The sequence below is a fragment of the Hyperoodon ampullatus genome (genome assembly GCF_949752795.1).
Source record: "Hyperoodon ampullatus genome assembly, chromosome: 5".
NCBI classification, from domain to species: domain Eukaryota; kingdom Metazoa; phylum Chordata; class Mammalia; order Artiodactyla; family Ziphiidae; genus Hyperoodon; species Hyperoodon ampullatus.
Window position 1 is genome coordinate 5,428,899 of NC_136918.1, and position 20,282 is coordinate 5,449,180.

Here is a 20,282-nt window from a genome sequence, read left to right on the forward strand (position 1 = left end):
AGCAGTACAGGAGTGCAGAAGAGAGGTATGGAGACACGTTAATGAGAAGGGGGAAGTTGAGGCAACTTGTGCCCCAGAAAGAAAGCAATGTCCCCGCAAAAATGAGGTGACCTCAGAGGGACTGAGGGTGTGGGGGAGGTAGGAAGCGTTAGAGGTAGGAGGTAAACATCCTAAGGAGTGTGGGAGTCTCCTGCAGGGGAGTGCAAGGCTGGCGGGCCGTCGGTGAGGACCCCACTGAGGGGGGATGGCGTACCCTGAGAGACCAGGCAGCCGGGTTTGGTGGGTTTTCTACTGTAATACCAGCAGTTTGGGATCTGAAGCAGGAATGAGTTGTGGGAGGACAGTGGAACGGAATCTAATACGTGGAGTATCTGAGCAGGGCATCCGGGTGAGAAAGAAAGGTATATGAGGGTCCGATAGGTAGGCAGACGTTCCGGGGCTGGAAGTGACAGTGAGGACAGAGGGTGGGTGTGCGTAAAGGTCACGGTGAGATTAGCTTTGGTCCGGAGTGAGAAACAGATCAATATGTAAGTTTTCTTCAGGCACCTCGGAACCTGAAAATCACTATGTTTTTTAAAAATGACCATTCCTCCTACCCTACAACTGCAGTGTGGTTCCCTGTTCTTAATAGTTGGTAATCTTCTCCCAGGCACTGTTCATTTCAACTCTGTTTTCTTCTCTTCCCATTCGGCTTGAACATCCTGAGATTTCCCACCCTCTCCTGTTCTGAGGTCAGCCTTTAACTCCTCTCATTTTAGTCTAGGTCAGTGACCCTCAACCTTGGCTGCGCGCTGGACTCTAATTGAGGAGCTTTTTAAAAAAATACAGGTGCCTGGGCCCCGCCACAGAGAATCTGATTTAATTGGCCTGGGACTTTGTTAAACTCCACAGGCGATCTTCCTACATGTTCCCCCAACCAGGTGTTCTCCCAGGGGAAAGTAATGACTCCCGTTAATGTGTTGCCCACACTGGGAACTACCTGATGAGCACGGGACTACTCTAACCAGGGCAGTGTTACAAGCATGGCTGAGCATAAGGACTCCAGAGTCAGATGCCTGGATTCCTGTCTCAGCTCCGTGATCCTAAGCAAACTCTGGATTATCTAGAATCTTCAATTTCCTAATGTGCTGATGGGGAATAATAATGCCTACAAAAGGCTTAAGTCACATAACGCAACATGCTTATTAGCACAATGCCTGGCATATAGAAGTACTCAACAAATAATAGTTGTTTTTGTTAATATTTGTGTTTTGATAGCATTAGCATTTTTTCTTAATATGCTGTATTTCCATAGGACCACACAAATTAAACTTAATTTCTTCCACACACTATGCATTGTTTAATGAAGGAAAATCGTAGGCTATCTTGTTTTTAAATTTTAAAAAAATAATAAAGCTTCATGATTGTAATGATGACATGTAGCAGGACTTGGTGCTACAGTGAAAGTTGGCAAGGATTACTTTTCTAAATATTTAGCTTAATTTCCACTTGCTTGGGAAGAAAGTAGCCACAGGGTGGCTCTGTCAGAAACCCACAGATTTCTTTTCATAAGGACTGAGCGTGGACCATGATTTTTCAAGAAACTCACTGGCAGGAGAAACGCTGGCAGGAACCTGCCCAATGGTAGTTCAGTAGTATCTTGCTTTTTCTCGATACTGTTTATGCAACACCTCTGCAGTATTTATCACATGTAATTATTGTTTTAAGTGTCTTTAAAAATAAATGAAGAAACATAATCTGCCCATAAGCCTGTCATTCAGTCTGGCAGGTCCTTGGTGGGGTAGCCCCACCTTTCTGATGAGCTGCCTGCCCCCACTGCAGAATGATTGTTCCAGAGGCAAAAACTCTTGCTGAAAACATTAACTTAAAATGGACATTAACATACTTGCATTTACAAGCAGTGAAGTTTGTCATCTTCGTGTTGTTATTTATGCAGCATTAACCTTTTTCTCCAGATCATTGAGACTGAAAATATGATGGACCGAATTGTGACTGGCTTGTCTGAGTCTAGTGTCAAGGTGCGGTTAGCTGCCGTCAGGTATGAGCTTTAAATGGCCTGAATAAAAATCCTTTGCCGTGTGTTTAACCTGTTTCCTTTCCGGACCTTCACCGAGTAAGCACAGAATCCAAATGTTACTTGAAAGTATTCTCAGGTGAATTCATACAGTGCGTAACACTATTTAACAGAGAAGCTAGCCTGAAAAGCCTGTGAAGTCCTGAAGTAGTTGAATTAACGATGTCTGTAGATAAACTTGAAGTGTATATTAGTAATTGTGCAATGCCAAGCAGTGTGTTTGAAACGTAAAAGTTTCGGCTTCTTGTGAAGCTAATTTTGATTATTCTTTGTAGATGTTTGCACAGTTTATCTAGATCTGTGCAGCAGCTTCGAACCAGTTTCCAGGATCACGCCGTGTGGAAACCTTTAATGAAGGTAAGGAGAAAGCAGCAAGTCCACACCTATTCCCACCGAGCCTTTAGTGAGCGAGGTAGCTGACAGCACTCTCTGGTCTAGGAGTGTATCTGATTTTTATGTTAAAGCGTTTTGAACATTTATCTCCTCAGATGTGATGTTCTAAGCCTCTTTAGAACGTGCAGAATGTATTTCTGAGGGCAGCATCTCGTGTGTGACAGGGGAAGTACATGCCTGGCTTTCTTTCATTAAATGAAACTCTAGTTACTTATCTGATCTCCCTGTGTGTCTAGTGTTACACTTTAGACTTATATCCAGAGTCATCTTTGTAGTTTTTATTTATAAAAAAGAAAGGAATCAGCCATTTACAGATATAACCTGTTCTTAGTCTTTTGGCAATCCTAGGTATTTTTTAAAACAGTTATTACTTCCTGTCTCTCTATTCCAGAATGACTTCTTTGTTAAGACCTAAAGGTCTTTCCTTGAGGGCCAAAAAAAAAAGAAAAAGGTGGTTTAGGTCAAATAATTATCTGAATTGAGACTTAGAATATGCACAGGTTGCTACTAATAATGTTATCCCTGATACAGTACAGAACCACAGGTCAACTTAGTCTCACCATCTTTTTTTCTTTTTTTTAAGTAACTATACACCTTGCATTTAATCAACAGATTTATTTGTTTAAGCTTTTGGTTTTTTGTTTTGTTTTTTAATACCTACTGTGAAAGCCTCTGGGCACAGTAAGTCTACCAAAAATTTTTACTGCAGAGCTCTTGCCCCCCAGCTTAAAGCCTCAGGTTACAGTAGAGGCATAAGTGTGGCAGAAATAGTTGGGGGAGGCTTCAGGCAGGAAGATTACGAAGTAGCTTTGAATGCAAGAGGAAGTCAGGAGGATTTTCCAGAGAGGAGTAGCGTGAACAGAAACATTACGCTCTCCTTAGTAAAGGGATTTTAATGTTGCCACTCTTGCTTGTTCTTAGATTGCACCTTTTTCATAGCAGCTTAATCTTGATTTATTGATTCTGTCCATTCAAAAAATTTTTCTTAAATATATCACTTTAATTTTTTTTTTTTTTTTTTTTTTTTTTGGCTGCGTTGGGTCTCCGTTGCTGTGCGTGGGCTTTCTCTAGTTGCAGCGAGCGGGGGCTGCTCTTCGTTGCGGTGCACAGGCTTCTCACTGCGGTGGCTTCTCTTGTTGCGGAGCATGGGCTCTAGGCACGTGGGCTTTAGCAGTTGTGGCACGTGGGCTCAGTAGTTGTGGTTTGCGGGCTCTAGAGCACAGGCTAAGTAGTTGTGGCGCGTGGGCTTAGTTGCTCCGTGGCATGTGGGATCTTCCCGGACCAGGGCTTGAACCCATGTGCCCTGCATTGGCAGGTGGATTCTTAACCACTGCGCCACCCGGGAAGTCCCCATTCAAGATTTTTAAAAGTGCTCTCCTGTTTCCCAAAATAACTTCCAAATATTTTCTCTGGAGCCATTTTCTCTGATTGCTCAGCTTGGTACCCCTCTCTCATATGAATCAGAAAGAAGCAACATGTGGTTTTTGACTAGTTCTACCTGGGCAAAGGTCTGGTGAGCAGTCTAAAAGGATTTTGAGCACTTGGTTACATGTGGGTATAATTACTATCAAACTACTACTATGTTGCACATTTAAAGTATAGTATTAAAAACCTGGAAGTAAATGAGTGATTTATTTCAGATACTTTTAGGTTTCTCTTAGTTCATAGGCTGTTTGCATGTCTATTGATTCTTTTTCCCCTTTTGCTTTTCCTTGTTTTTAAATATTGGTTAGCAAACCACAAGAGAGTAGATGTTTGATTTTAGCTAAAACTTTTATTTGTGATTATTTTTTGTTCTTATTTTGGTGAAATTCTATTTGGTCAGTGTTAGATGTCAACTTCTGAATTTCACGTGTTATATCTTATACTGTAGTGAGTAAATGCTTTTAAGGATTTCATAGAATCTTTTCTGTTTTAATTTATTATTATGTAATTTGAAAATGAAACTTATAAAAGCAGATTAATCTCTATAAAACAATAAATAATACTTTAAAAAGTGAGTCATATCAAACAAAGCAACTTTTTAAAACAAGTAATAGCCATTTATTAATGTTTCTTTTAAAAGTTACACATTTTTAAAGTCATTTTTTTCTTCTTAACAAAACACAGAATGCCCCTCCCCCAAAAATACCCTGCTCTGAATTCATATGATTGCAAATTCCCCAGCACATAGACCAGAAACAAAGCAACTTTTTAAAAGCCTTGGTAGGTGCTCACTTATTTCAGTCAATGATTCTAAGTAGTATAATTTTGGAAAATGATTATTTCTCTTAATTCAAAAGCATTCATTGAGCACCCACTTTGTGCAATGCCATTTAGTTGATACAGGCCAGGATAAATTAGACTATAGATACTATCATAGATTATTCCTTCAAGAAGCTTAAATTTGTTAGTAGGAAAAGAGATTGGCAGGGCTGCACAAAGAATTTGAAAGTGAACAGTAGTAAGGACCCTAAGAGAGGTCACAGACAATAGCAGTGGGCACTCAGGGGAGGATAGGATGACTTCTGATTGGAAGGGCTCCAGGGAGGCTTCTGGAATGGGACAGCCTTAAGGCATGGATAGGGTATATACCTGAGAGACATAGGAAGGGCATGGCAAAGAAAGGGAAGGGTGAAAAGGGTGTTAAAGTGGGTTGTGGCACACACAGAGATCAGCCTGCATAGTATATGAGATGTGATCTTTATCGACTAGCTAATGATTCACAGAAGAGTTAAAACACAGTATCTTAGGAGAACTGCTTCCATTTTGTAATTCTTGCTTGTTCTTAACTTGGGAACCTCAGACTTGATTTAGCTGATAATGTATTTAACTCTCTGAATTTTTTGTGATGATCCATTTCCAATTTGCGTAACTAGAGCTCCTAGGATTACTTTTGGGATGATAAGCCTCATCCTGATCTGATTCCAAATGCAAAGGATTTATTTGAAGTGGATATTGCGTATACGTGGTAGTGTTTATGAAGCCTTCTCTCTTAGAATCTAGAAAGAGGAGGTTCTTATAATAGCTAATGGCAACGAACCTTTGTCATCGTGCTGTGTTGTTTTCTGAGTTCAGTAAGAGTCCATGGCAGTTAGTTTGCTGTATAACTGCTGTGTGCCTGATAACAAGAATTATGGCAGTAAGTTACCTTTTTTAAAACCTTATTTATATAACCGTTACTGTGTGACAATTACTGTTCTAAAATCTTTTCATATATTAATTTTCACATAAACTCTATGAAGCAGACACTATTATTATCCCCATTTCATAACCAAGGAATTCATACACCTAGTTAGTGGTTAAGCTGAAATTTGTACTCAAGCATTCTGTGTTCTTAACTCCGATGCTATGCCGCTTCCCTTATTATTCACCAAATCACCTTTAATCTTAAATAGTCCCATCAAGGAAGTGTTATTTTCCTCAATTTGAAGGCTCAGAGAGGTTAAGAAATGTGCTGAAGTTCACACGTCTAGTAAGTGGAGGAGTGAGGGTTGGAACCAGGACTGTGTGATTCCAGTCCTGAGAACCAGTTCCCCACCTTGCCCTGCCTGAGTAGTAGCTTGATCCATCCATGTTCCTAGTCAAACAAGTCTTTCCAGAGACATCAGAAAGTCTCAGGTCCTAGGGCAATTCTGTGGTTTCATAAGTGGCCTGAATATGGTGGAGTAAATTGGGTTAACTTGCCCTAAAGCAGTTCTGTGGTCTTCAAACTTTTTACATAGAGCACCGGCTCCCTGACTTGTGTCTGTCTCCTTTTCCGTGTAGCGGCCCCCATCCTGGCAGTGGGGCTGTAGCTTCTCCTCCAGCGAGATAGGTGTGAGGGCCTTAGTCACTCATAATGACAGCACAATGAAAAGTTTCACTTGATATCAAGTAGATCTTTCCTAACTATCTCTCCAATATGAGAAATCAGTTTGAAAGATAAATTGTTTTTGTTCTCATTTATTCTTGTGATCTTACCCCCATGGTTGCAAACCATTAATAGTATCTTTTTAATTCCACAGGTTTTACAAAATGCACCAGATGAAATCCTAGTAGTAGCGTCTTCCATGTTATGTAATCTTCTTCTTGAATTTTCTCCAAGCAAAGAGGTTAGTGTTGATTTTCTCTTCCTAGATGACTTTTGCCCGGCCTACCTAAAGTTTAGTTAAATAGTTTTCACAGTAGTTGACATTGAAATTTGAGGATTGGTGCCTTAAAAGCTATTTCTGAATTGTTTGGATTGGGGGGGGCATATTAAATCATTTAAAAATATGATTATCATTTCCTCTTATCCCTTTTCTGCCTGGCATATGAAGTGTATTTAAAAGATATTACAGCTTGCAGTCAATCTAAACTGCCTACAACTGCAAATGTAGGAAATAATTACACAAATAATAGACTATTTTCAAATCATATTTACTAATGAATACATTAAGACCCAATTTTGTAAACCAGGATTACAGGTCATTTCAAGAGATAACTGCTGGCATTGGAAAATAATCTTTTTAATGTTTAATGTTAATGGTAGTTGTTTAGGGAAGGATTGCATTTGGGGATTTTTTTCCCCTTCTTTTATGCATTTTATAAATTGAGCATGCATTTTTATAATAGGGAAATGGAAATAAACTTTAATAAAGGAGGGGGGAAACCTTACAGATTTAGTTTTATCTTGTTAAAATATCTCTGGCCTGCCCAATCGTGAACTAGGTTTAGACACCATCCTTTATTAAGTACATTTAGTCGTCCCATTTTGATGAATGTCTTTCTACATTGTAACACCTTCAGGCTTTTGACTGTTAGTTAGGAAGACATTACTAACAAGGTGGAGGTTCAGAGACGATTATTCAGCAAGCAGAAATCTTGGAACAAAAAGGGAGAAACAACTTCCTTCAGCTGTTCTGAAGGAAGGGGAAGGCGAGATAGGATACCAGAGCTTCTGTCTGTTCCTCTGCCCTGGTGGTGGGGGTCTTGGCTGAGGATGATCTGGTTGCAGTCAGTGCAACACTTTTAATCATCCTGAACGGCTCTTATGTTGCCTCAGATCCACCTTCAGAATAGTTAGGGTCTAGTTAGAAAGTAAGTTAGATGAACTCAGGTATAGGATCGTTAATATGATTGATTTTTTAATATTAAAAATAAACTGGACTCTTAACTGGAAGAGAAGGAAATGGTATAAGAGCATTTATTGGGCCAGTTGACAAAATGGGAATATGGACTATAGAGTCAAAAAAAGTATTGTTGTAATGTCAGTTTCTCTGAATTTGGTAAGTGTTCTTTGGTTATCTAAGAGAATATCCGTGTTCTTAGGAAATACTCATTGAAGTATTAAGGGTAAAGTGGCATGATGCCTGCATTCTACTTTCAAAGGGTTCAGAAAAAGATAAATAATGTGGATATGGGTGTGTAGAATGAGAGACATAATGATAAAACAAATATGGCAACATGTTAAAAATTGGTGAATCTGGTATACAGATTGCCAACAAACACATGAAAAGATGCTCAACATCACTAATCATTAGAGAAATGCAAATCAAAACAACAATGAGGTATCACCTCACACCGGTCAGAATGGCCATCATCAAAAAATCTACAAAGAATAAATGCTGGAGAGAGTGTGGAGAAAAGGGAACCCTCTTGCACTGTTGGTGGGAATGTAAACTGATACAGCCACTATGGAGAACAGTATGGAGGTTCCTTAAAAAACTACAAATAGAACTACCATATGCCCCAGCAATCCCACTACTGGGCATATACCCTGAGAAAACCATAATTCAAAAAGAGTCATGTACTACAATGTTCATTGCAGCTCTATTTACAATAGCCAGGACATGGAAGCAACGTAAGTGTCCAGCGACAGATGGATGGATAAAGAAGATTTGACATGTATATACAATGGAATATTACTAAGCCATAAAAAGAAACAAAACTGAGTTATTTGTAGTGAGGTGGATGGACCTAGAGTCTATTACACAGAGTGAAGTAAGTCAGAAAGAGAAAAACAAATACCGTATGCTAGGGCTTCCCTGGTGGCGCAGTGGTTGAGTGTCAGCCTGCCGATGCAGGGGACATGGGTTCGTGCCCCGGTCCGGGAAGATCCCACATGCCGCGGAGCGGCTAGGACCGTGAGCCATGGCCACTGAGCCTGCGTGTCTGGAGCCTGTGCTCCACAACGGGAGAGGCCACAACAGTGAGAGGCCCGTGTACCGCAAAAAAAAAAAAAACCGTATGCTAACACATATATATGGAGTCAGGGGGATAAAAAATAAAGGTCCTGATGAACCTAGGGGCAGGGCAGGAATAAAGACACAGATGTGCAGAATGGACTTGAGGACACAGGGAGGGGGAAGGGTAAGCTGGGACAAAGTGAGAGAGTGGCACTGACATATATACACTACCAAATGTAAAATAGATAGCTAGTGGGAAGCAGCTACATGGCCCAGGGAGATCAGCTCAGTGCTTTGTGACCACCTAGAGGGGTGGGATAGGGAGGGTGGGAGGGAGATGCAAGAGGGAGGGGATATGGGGATGTATGTATACATATAACTGATACAGTTTGTCATACAGCAGAAACCAACACAACATTGTAAAGTAATTATACTCCAATAAAGATGTTTAAAAAAATTGGTGAATCTGGAAGAAGAATATATGGAAGTTCCTTATATTAGTCTTGCTAATTTATAAGTTTGAACTTATTTCAAAATAAAAAGTTTTTTAAAAAACTGCACAATTTGTATATAAATCTGCATTGCTTAAGACATTTCTAGAATCCACTTGAAAGATGGCCTTCTAAGCATTTGTTAGTGATGGTACATCAGTCCTCTAAGGCTTGAATTTTTTAGAAACTACCAAAACCTATTTTCAGCCAAGTATCATAAGTTAAGTAGTCAGACTAATGCATGCTATTTTAGGTATAAAATATGATATGACCATAAAAGTACAAGACTGTTTTGCTTGTATGATTGATAGGTAGTCCTGAAAGTAGTTCTAAAAGATGAATTCTACAGCATATTGATAAATAAGATTAACAATTTGTAAGGAAGGTAGTTCCATTCTAAACCAGTCATATTGCTTCATAGTCACAACTTGTGAAGAACACCTGAGACACATGCTGCATGAAGCGGGGGTGGCCCTCTCAGAGGAGGGTGAGAAGAATATGGATAGGTAATGGGATCATAAGGGTATGTGTGAAACGTACACAGAATTAGGATATCTCCTGAGTCTTTCAGGACTACAGAGAAAAAGGAAGCGACAGGGTTTATTTTGGTTTTTGGATTTGTGAGAGAATCATTGTTCTTGACCTTCTCAAGGTGATTTTTTTTTTTAAGATTTTTTTCCATCATTCTTATTTGTTTTTTCATCTTTATTGGAGTGTAATTGCTTTACAATGGTGTGTTAGTTTCTGCTGTATAACACAGTGAATCAGTTATACATATACATATGTTCCCATATCTCTTCCCTCTTGCGTCTCCCTCCCTCCCACCCTCCCTATCCCACCCCTCTAGGTGGTCACAAAGCACCGAGCTGAGCTCCCTGTGCTATGCGGCTGCTTCCCACTAGCTATCTATTTTACGTCATACAGAGTGAAGTAAGTCAGAAAGAGAAAGACAAATACCGTATGCTAACACATATATATGAAATATAAGACAAAAAAAAAATGTCATGAAGAACCTAGGGGTAAGACAGGAATCAAGGTGATTTTTATGGCCGCCTCACTCCCTGCTTTGTGAAGGTTGCTTCAAATTGGGTAAGAGTAGGAAAGAAATAGGAGTCAGAGTACCAGGGTATATATACACTTAGTTAACAAACCTGACTTTAAAACTGTTTTTTCTCCTTTCCAATCACAGCCAATTTTAGAATCGGGAGCTGTAGAGCTACTTTGTGGATTAACCCAAAGTGAAAATCCTGCTTTACGAGTGAATGGAATTTGGGCTTTAATGGTATGTTTTGCAAGGAGAAGGGAGCAGTTATCAAAGTTAAAACTAAAGAATGTGTTTTTGAAATGTCTGGAATTTTCTTTTTTAAAAATCTTGCTCTTTTGGCCCAGTTTTCTAAAGACTTAGGACCTAGAAGACTTCATTCACCTTTCAGATTCAAATGTAAGCAAGTTGCTTGGCCACGGTGTTCCTCGGTTCTCCTGTTTATTAAGAAAAGTGGACAGGTGTTGAAACTTGACATCTAATTTTGGGGAAAAAACGTTTTCCTCCTCATGAACATATTGATATCTGTATAGCGCTGCCTACTTTACAAAGTACTTTCGTGTCTCCTTTATAACGTCTTTGTGAAATAAGCTAGAGAGTATACATATTTTACAGATGAGTAAGCTAAGCACAGAGCCGTTAAATAACTTCCCCAAGGTAACAGAACTGGGGTATACATGCTCAATGATTTCTTAACAGTTTCTAGTAAATAATTTATAATAATCTGAATTCTACAGCTATATAACTATGAAGTCAGAGAACCATTTTTCCTTAAAATTTTTTAAATAAAATTTATTGAAATTGAAAATAGAGTAATTCTACATGAATTTTTTAAACATAATTATAGTAGTTATAATTCAATACTGTGTGCCAGACACTAAACTAAGTGTTTTATATTTGCTACCTCTAATTTTTATTTTACATTATATTGGTATATATCCACCTTACAATTGGGAAACTGGAACTTGGAAGGTAAATGAATCATCTAAGGCTTCACAGCTAATAAATGATGGAAGTAGGTTCTGAACGTGTCCCAAGCCCATATTCATCTGCCTGTACTGTGCTATATATGCTGTCTTTTCACACGAACTTTGGATGGAAATAATCATCTTCCAAGAAAGCACTGAATGTAGTAGATTCACAGTTATTTTTCTCCTTAACTTACCAGCTTTTGGCACTTCTCTTTCTTGAAACTCTTTCCCAGGACTTAATTTTTTTTTTTTTCACCTCCCTTTGTACTTAGCCTCCTTTTCAACCTCTTTCTCAGGGGACATTCGCCCGAGTTTCAGTTCCCAGTTTCTACTTCCCTTTACACTACAGTTTCAGGGACTTATCTACTCTCAGGGGTTCAACTCCCCCTAATAAAAGAGGTTGCTTTGGAATATACATATCCAGATGGAACTGTACCCTGTTCGCCAGGTCTGTCACTTAAATGGCTAATGGGACTTCATTTGAGGGCTCCCTGACAAGCACAGTTTTAATGTTGAAAATTGAATTTATCCCACTCCTCAAGTTCATATTAACTATCTTATTCTCATCAGTTTCCATATTATCAGTTATTATGTTCTCTGTCCACAAAATATAAAACCTTGGAATTCTCTTTGGCCTGGGTTTCTTGACACCCAACTCAGTACTCTTTTTGCTCTGCCATGTTGCCTTGTGTTATTAGGTAACTTGATCTTTCATATGTCTTAGATCCTTAATTTTAAGAAGTTCTGGAGGGCAATAACCACATATTATAATAAGTTTCTAGTTTACAAGAGATTTTTTTATACCAAAAGTTGATGTATGAATTATTTGGAATCAGCCATGTTGTTTTTTTTTTCCTTCAGACCTATTATAGCTTTAGGTTAAGGTGGGATAATCCATAATGTGTCCAAAAAGGAGAAATAGGAGCAAAACAGCTCCTGCCCATCTGGGGCTGCTAGTAGGTTGGATACAGCTCCTACCCCCAAGAGCTTCCTGCATGATATGGCCCAGCACATCAGCACTTAGCATAGAACTGTGAACACAGTAGGTGTTTCCTGCCAGTAAAGTTAACAAAACCCACTACTTATTTCATGCATAATAAGGGAGTACATTTAAGTCTTTCGCAAAGTACATGGCACAGTATAGTTGTCAGTAGTCATTTTGTTATTAAAGTGCACACAAAGCAACTTGATAACCAGAAGGATATTCTCAAAAGTAACCAAGCTCATAGATACAGAGAACAGATTGGTGGTTCCCAGAGGTAAGGGTGGGGATGGGAGAAATGGGTGAAGCGTTTGGTTTTTTAATTTAAATAAATTGAATTTTAAAAAATATAATAGTAGATTTTGTATTTATTTGAGAAATCTTAAGACATGCAAATACCATGTCAGGAAGTGGTCATATTACTCATAGAAGAGTATATATATAGGAGTGACAGTTATCTTTCTTCTGACAGACAGAATTATAGGTGATTAACAGGAATCAGAAAAATCATGTGACTTATCCTTAAGGATTTTCTGCAGATTCTGTTTATACTTTGAAAATTATCAGAATTACTATTAAAATATAATTTAATATGCAAATATAGGCATGATTCTTGAAACTTCTTTAATCCTTTCAGAATATGGCATTTCAGGCTGAACAAAAAATAAAAGCAGATATTTTACGAAGCTTGAGTACTGAACAGCTATTCCGGTTATTATCAGATTCAGATTTGAATGTGCTGATGAAGACATTGGGCCTTCTTAGAAATCTGCTCTCTACTCGCCCAGTAAGTAAAATCACCCAGGTTTCCAGATTAGCTACCCCTGCATATGCATCACAAAACATTGGCCTGCCTCTCTGCTCCCATCAGCATCTGCCCAGAAGTGTGATTCAAATGCTGCCCCTTCCCAGAGAAGCCAGGAGTTGATGTTTAGACCTGTCACCTTCATAGGTGTTCTGGGAGCTGTTTCACCATATGGCCACCTAACCCTCCACTCCTGCACTGCCTGTCTTCTCGTTCCTCCATGCTGGATGGGGGCCTGCCTTGACTTGTTACTTGATTTTTACTTGATTTGCTGGCCAGGATGGGTTTTCTCGTCTGCCTAAATCACTTATCTCTGGGGCTTCAGCTTCTTTCCCTTTAGAGACTCCTTCTCAGTGCTATTCCGTAGATACTGCCCTGCCCCGCCCACATTGACTGGATTGACCTCTGAAGGTGTCGGCATGGAGAGCAGTGGGCATATGTCAGAGCAGGAGAGGCTGAGCCTTGCTGTGGGGTCTTTCTTGTTGTTCTCTAATGTTCCCTGAGCAACAGGGTCAGCAGCCTTCAGGCAGATAAAGAAATGTGGGTGGTTCCCTTCTCTGTGCCTCACTTGTTTTCTGAGTCTTCTCTGTACATTGTTTAACTTTTGGAAGTCTTCTGTTCTTTTCTATGGTCTTTTTCTTTGTTCTCCAAATCATAATTGTGGGTTTCCCATTGTTTTGCAGCACATAGATAAAATAATGAGTACTCATGGAAAGCAAATTATGCAAGCTGTCACCCTTATTTTGGAAGGGGAACATAACATTGAGGTCAAAGAGCAGGTATGTGTTCCTTTTTTTTTTTTTTTTTTTTTTTGTAGGAATATCTTCTGAGTGTGAGTACCAAGAGAGATCGTAGTTAGGAGTCTCCTGAAATATTCAAGTCTGCAAAAGACAGGGTGCTGAGATGAGAGGTGCTGTAGAGACAAGAAAGTTCTGAGGGGTGAGATCCTTCACCACCCCTTAAACTCTCTTCAAGAATTCCTCCTCTTGGAGCTTCCCTGGTGGCACAGTGGTTGAGGGTTTGCCTGCCGATGCAGGGGACGCAGGTTCGTGCCCTGGTCTGGGAAGATCCCACATGCCGCGGAGCGGCAGGGCCTGTGAGCCGTGGCCGCTGAGCCTGCATGTCCGGAGCCTGTGCTCCGCAACGGGAGAGGCCACAACAGTGAGAGGCCCCCGTACTGCAAAAAAAAAAAAAAAAGAATTCCTCCTCTTGGAATGGAAGAAAACATGACCAGAGTCTATACTTTTACCCTCTGTGTCACTCTCTGTACATAATATTCGTCTCTACAGGGATGGCCACCTCTGACCATCCTAGAGTGAATCCTTTCTCCAGGATTCACTATTTCTAGCCCTCTATATCACCATGCTCTGAACTCAAATTCCTACAATTCCCTGATGAAATAATCCCTTATGCTGGAGACATCTTTTTTTTTTTTTTTTTTGCGGTACGCGGGCCTCTCCCGTTGCGGAGCACAGGCTCGGACGCGCAGGCTCAGCAGCCATGGCTCACGGGCCCAGCCGCTCCGCGGCATGTGGGATCTTCCCGGACCAGGGCAGGAACCCGTGTCCCCTGCATCGGCAGGCGGACTCTCAACCACTGGGCCACCAGGGAAACCCTGGAGACATCTTTTTTGTTGTTGTTTTTGTTTTTGTTTTTGTTTTTTTTGCGGTACGTGGGCCTGTCACTGTTGTGGCCTCTCCCGTTGCGGAGCACAGGCTCCGGACGCACAGGCTCAGCAGCCATGGCTCATGGGCCCAGCCGCTTGGCGGCATGTGGGATCTTCCCCGACCGGGGCACGAATCCGTGTCCCCTGCATCGGCAGACAGACTCTCAACCACTGCGCCACCAGGGAAGCCCCTGGAGACATCTTTTATTTCTTTATTCTCATGCTTCCCAGTTCCTTATTTCTATCTCATACCCCTACTTTCTGTTGTGTTTCAATAGGGCAAGTTTAAGGTAGGCGTGAAAATACAGAGGCTATGCGTTCATCAGGAGACAGTTTGGGAATTACTTTTCTATAGTTCCTGGGATTTATTATAGGATTTTTAACATAGTATATATTTTGTCATAAAAGGAAAAGTCACCTGCAAACTTAAATTTTTAACACAAGATCTGAGGTTATGGTAATATTCAGCTTTCTGACATAAATGTTGGCTACGTGGGTGTGTTCATTTCACAGTTCATTGAGCTGTACACTTATATGTATGGAAGAAGCTTGCCCAAGGTCATCATGGAGAGTTGGACCCAAAGTCTAACTGCAGGGCCCACGCTTCTTATCCTCTGTGTTCCTGAGTTAGAGTAGTTCATCAGGCTTCAGAAGAACAGTCCAGGAAGCAAGAGTGGTAGGACTTGGAAGCTGTGTTGGAATTTGTGAGCAAAAAAGGTGATAGATTTGACAGAGTGCTTTTAAGATGGATGTTTTAGGTGATTTCTATTGAAATTCAGTAATAAACAACTATGTTTTTTGATTAACAGAAATTTAACACAGAAAAACTATGATCTTGTAGGCATCACTGAAATTAGGGTGAATGAGATTTGTTTCTGGAACACAACAGTAAAGCAGAGGCAGTGTTCAAAATAAACTGTTCTACCTGGAGAGCATAGAAATGTGTTTATAAAGACAGCTCACCTAGATAGAATTCCACTAACTTGAAAAGTGAAGCAAGGTAGAAAGGTGAGGCAAGATTTGGATGAAGGCAAAAGAAAAGGCCAACAACAATAGGGTGTTTTGGCAGGATACAATGATACCCTCTCACAGATTTGGGTGATGGTCCAGAAGTAGGCGGCTCTGGGGAGGCTTAAACTGTCTGGTTTTTAGCTAGAAGTTTAATTCTTCTCAAAAGTATCAAAAGATACATTCTTGTCTTCCTTTTTTATTGAGATATATTGATATACAATAAGATTCATGTATTTAAAGCATACAGTGTGATAAGTTGACATATATATATATACCATGAGACGATCCCCATGATCAAGATGGCAAGCATGTCTATCACTGTCCTTAGATCAGGAACAAGACAAGTATTCCATTGTTACCACTCTTATTCAACATCATACTGAAACTGCTATCGAGTACAGTAAGGCAAGAAAAAGAAATAAAAGGCATACAGATTGAAAAGGAAGAAATAAAACTCTTCCCAGACAACATGAAAGTCTGTGTAGAAAAGGTCATGGAGTCAGGCTAAGACTAGTCAGTGAGTTAACCAAGGGCACAAGAAGAATCAATTGTATTTTTATATACTAGCATGAACAAGTAGAAATTGAAATTTTAAAAACACTATCATTTCAATAGCTCAGAAAAAAAATGAAACTATGCATAAGTCTCACAAATAATGTGCAGGATCTGTTTGCTGAAAACTATAAAACACTGATAAAGCAATCTAAGATCTAAATAGATATACACCATATTAAAATGTCATTATATATTACCCTTTACATATGTTGTTGGATTCAATTTACTGAAATTTGGTGAGGAATGTTTCACATCTATATTCATGATATTGGTGAATAGCTTTCTTGTGATGTCTTTGTCTGGTTTTTGATATTGGAGTAATGCTTGCCTCGGGGAATGAGGTGGAAGTGTTCTCTCTTCAATTTTCTGCAAGAAAATTTGTGAAGAATTGGTCTTCTTTCTCAAATTATGGTCTTTCTTTCTCAGTGAAGCCATCTAGACCTGGTGTTTCTTTTGTGGAAAGGTGTTTAGCTACAAATTCAATTTCTTTTATAGAAATAGAACTATTCAGTTTATCTGTTTCTTCTTGAGTGAGATTCGACATTATGTCTTTCAAGAAATTTGTCCATTTCATCTATGTTTTCAAATTTATTAACATAAAATTGTTCAAAATATTCTCTTATGTTTTTAATGTCTGTAGTATTCTTTGCAGTGAACTGTCTTCTGTACTTTATATTGGTAATTCCTTTTTTCCTGATTCAGTCTGTCTAGAGGTTTATCAATTTTATTGATCTTCTCCAAGAAGCAGCTTCAGTTTCATTGATTTCCCCCCCCTTTTATTTTTCTATTATCTGTTTCAGGGGTTGGCAAACTTTCGACAAAGACAGATATTTTAAGTTTTGCAGGCTATACAGTCTCTGTAGCAACTTCTCAACTGTGCTTTTTTTTTTAACATCTTTATTGGAGTATAATTGCTTTACAATGGTGTGTTAGTTTCTGCTTTATAACAAAGTGAATCAGTTATACATACACATATGTTCCCATATCTCTTCCCTCTTGCGTCTCCCTCCCTCCCACCCTCCCTATCCCACCCCTCTAGGTGGTCACAAAGCACCGAGCTGATCTCCCTGTGCTGTGCGGCTGCTTTCCACTAGCTAGCTATTTTACGTTTGGTAGTGTATATATGTCCATGCCACTCTCTCACTTAGTCACAGCTTACCCTTCCCCCTCCCCATATCCTCAAGTCCATTCTCTAGTAGGTCTGTGTCTTTATTCCCATCTTATCCCTAGGTTCTTCATGACCTTTTTTTTTTCTTAGATTCCATATATATGCGTTAGCATACGGTATTTGTTTTTCTCTTTCTGAAATACTTCACTCTGTATGACAGACTCTAGGTCCATCCACCTCACTGCAAATAACTCAGTTTCATTTCTTTTTATGGCTGAGTAATATTCCATTGTATATATGTGCCACATCTTCTTTATCCATTCATCTGTGCTGTTCTAACCTGAAAGCAGGTATAGACAATGTGTAAGCACGTAGATGTGGCTGTCTTCCAGTAAAACTTTATTTACCAAAACAGGCATTGGGTTGGGTTGTATTTGGCCCACAGGCCATAATTTGCCAATCATTACCTCTATATCATTGATTCCAGTTGTTCATATGAGTGTGTGTGTGTGTTGCTTTTATATCTGCTCCCTAACTCATGTGTTAAATTGGCTTGGCCCATGAACTAAATCAGTCTCTATAAGATTTGGTTTCTTGGGGCTTCCCTGGTGGCGCAGTGGTTGAGAGTCCGCCTGCTGATGCCGGGGACGTGGGTTCGTGACCCGGTCCGGGAAGATCCCACATGCCACGGAGTGGCTGGGCCCGTGAGCCATGGCCACTGAGCCTGCGCGTCTGGAGCCTGTGCTCTGCAACGGGAGAGGCCACAACAGTGAGAGACCCGCGTACTGCCAAAAAAAAAAAAAAAAAAAGATTTGGTTTCTTGTCTCCTCAGAATATTTACAGTAGGAGTATGTGGGCTTCAAAGCATAACTCTAGGTCACTCTGCCATGCTGGACAAGCCTGAGGATGCATAGGTGTATTCTAACATTCCAAGAAGGGGAATCACTTGCCTATCTTGCTGTCCTAGGCTATTCTGAGGACTATTTCCTGAAATCCCCCCTTATACCCACTGTCTTAGTAGGTAAGAGAGGGGTAGTTCTTCCCTAGGTGAGTCTAAATTCTTTTCTGTGGTTAGAGTCCAAATCTGTTTTTCCCCCTTGCTTTCGCCTCAGTCCTGAAAAATTCAAGGGTGTTGTGCATGTCAAGACTTCTGACAGGCTCACCATGTACCGGATCACTGTGAAATCTGATGTCTTCCTCAGATCATCTTTCTCCCGCTTCTGGGGCATATCAGGGTCTCCTCTTCATGATTTAAGTACCCTGGAATGAATAGTCCCCCAGTGCCTTGGATCATACATTGCATTTTCTGTTTCCTGTATCCTGGAGGCAACCTTTTTTGGTTCAAACCTCAGTACTCACTCCTTAGCAATCTAGTTACTGCAGTGCTGTAATCTAGGAAAAGTAAGATCACACACCCTTTAAGATATCTGAGGGTTTGGGCCATAGTAAGAAAGCATTCTCAGTTAGCTATAACCTGCAAGCTTAATTAGCTTAAGTCTAGCAAAGAGAAAGGTTAAAATTGGAGAAAATTATTTGAATCCAGGCACCATCCCCACCTCTCGTCACTTTCTTTGAGTAATTCCTTACTCTGCTCCTGGACTCAGTGTCACTTCCTCCAAGAAGCCTTCCCTGACCCTTGCATTATCACACAAACACACTTAGTACTTTCTCAGTTCTGTTTTTACCTCAGTTGCACCACAGTGAAATGTAATTGTGCGCTGGCTTTGGAGTTAGGGAGAGTGTCTTATTCCTATCTCAGCCTGTTGCCCAGTGGAGTGGGCGGAGTGCATGCACATTATAGGTGCTTGGCCAACGTTTGTTGAACTGCTAGGGCTGTCACTGGCTCAGTATCCCTGTCACCATCCGTTCACTTTTACCTTAATCCTTGCCTCTTGCTGGTCTGGCTATGAGAATGTAACAGCCAACAAGACCAGTCTTTTCCTCCAGTACCAGCATGGTGATTGTCCTCATGATGGGACTGTCCTGCCAGCTGGCACAGGCTCCCTCTAACCTCCACATTAGGCCAGCCTGGACGAAGCTCCTTCACACATTTTGCTTCCCTTTCTGTTCCTCCAGTAGGGTTCAAAAAAGTCAAGAGGTCCTCGTTGCATGTGGCTAGTGGACGGGGATCCAGAAGGTCATGAGCTTGGAAGCAAGTGGTATTTGGAAGGGGAGGTAGGGGGGAGTTATAACACCTTTGAAGTTTCTACCAAAGAGACTACCTCTTTGAAGAAACCTTGTGGGTTAATAGCAAGAGCTTCTCTTAAAAATGAAATTTTCAAGAAAATAATAATAAATTACATTTTCCCTTTGATTTATGTGATAGCATGAGCTATGGCTGCCTTTGCCTAGCAGTGATGGTTTATGCCCAGAAAGAAGCCACTGAAACATTTGGGTTCTCTTTTAGCTAATGCAGACTTTCCTTAGGTGTGGTTACTTTTGTTGGCAATGATGTTATGAGATAAGAAATCAGGGCATTCAGAGTGGAACCTGTGAGAAGCCATGTACTTCAGATGGGAAATTGCCTAAGTTCTTGAGAGAGCTTGAGTCTGGGGACTTCAGAGCTTTCCTGATCGCTGGCCCTCTGTTCTTTTGCAGACACTGTGCATCCTAGCCAACATAGCAGATGGGACAACGGCAAAAGAACTTATTATGACCAATGATGACATCCTGCAGAAAATCAAGTATTACATGGTAGGCATCTGTCCCTTTCATGGCTCTACACTAGCTGCACATTAGAAGGCAAGCACTGTAGCACTGTTAGCTCAAAACACGTTGTGCAGAGATTAAACAAAGAATAGACTCCTCTGTAACAGATTCCAGAAACTCTCTTCCATCCTGAAGGGAAAAACGACACCAGGCTCTTGAAGCCCACCCTATCGTCTGATTGCCTCCCTCTTACACAGTGACAACTTGGGCTCTTGGCCTTCTCTCAGTGCCCCCAAAGCTTCCCTCTCAAAGCTTCAGTCCTATGCAGATGAACCCTCTAGCCTCTGGTATCTCTGGCTCTTGTTCTTTGATCATTCTGCTTTCAATCACGATCTGCTACCTCCTTG

At 40.5% G+C, this 20,282-nt stretch overlaps 1 protein-coding gene across 3 annotated transcripts in view; it reads left to right on the top strand.

Annotated features, from left to right (window-relative positions):
- Positions 1-20,282, top strand: part of ARMC8 (armadillo repeat containing 8) — a gene marked incomplete at its 5' end in the record, with an annotated part of 102,896 nt that overhangs the window by 72,810 nt on the left and 9,804 nt on the right. For all 3 annotated transcript variants that reach the window (XM_079704904.1, XM_079704906.1, XM_079704905.1), the window contains 7 exons: positions 1,956-2,038; positions 2,350-2,431; positions 6,454-6,540; positions 10,276-10,368; positions 12,719-12,868; positions 13,570-13,665; positions 19,825-19,920. In XM_079704904.1, the coding sequence (XP_079561030.1) occupies positions 1,956-2,038; positions 2,350-2,431; positions 6,454-6,540; positions 10,276-10,368; positions 12,719-12,868; positions 13,570-13,665; positions 19,825-19,920 (687 nt within the window). The remainder of the gene's footprint in view (positions 1-1,955; positions 2,039-2,349; positions 2,432-6,453; positions 6,541-10,275; positions 10,369-12,718; positions 12,869-13,569; positions 13,666-19,824; positions 19,921-20,282) is intronic.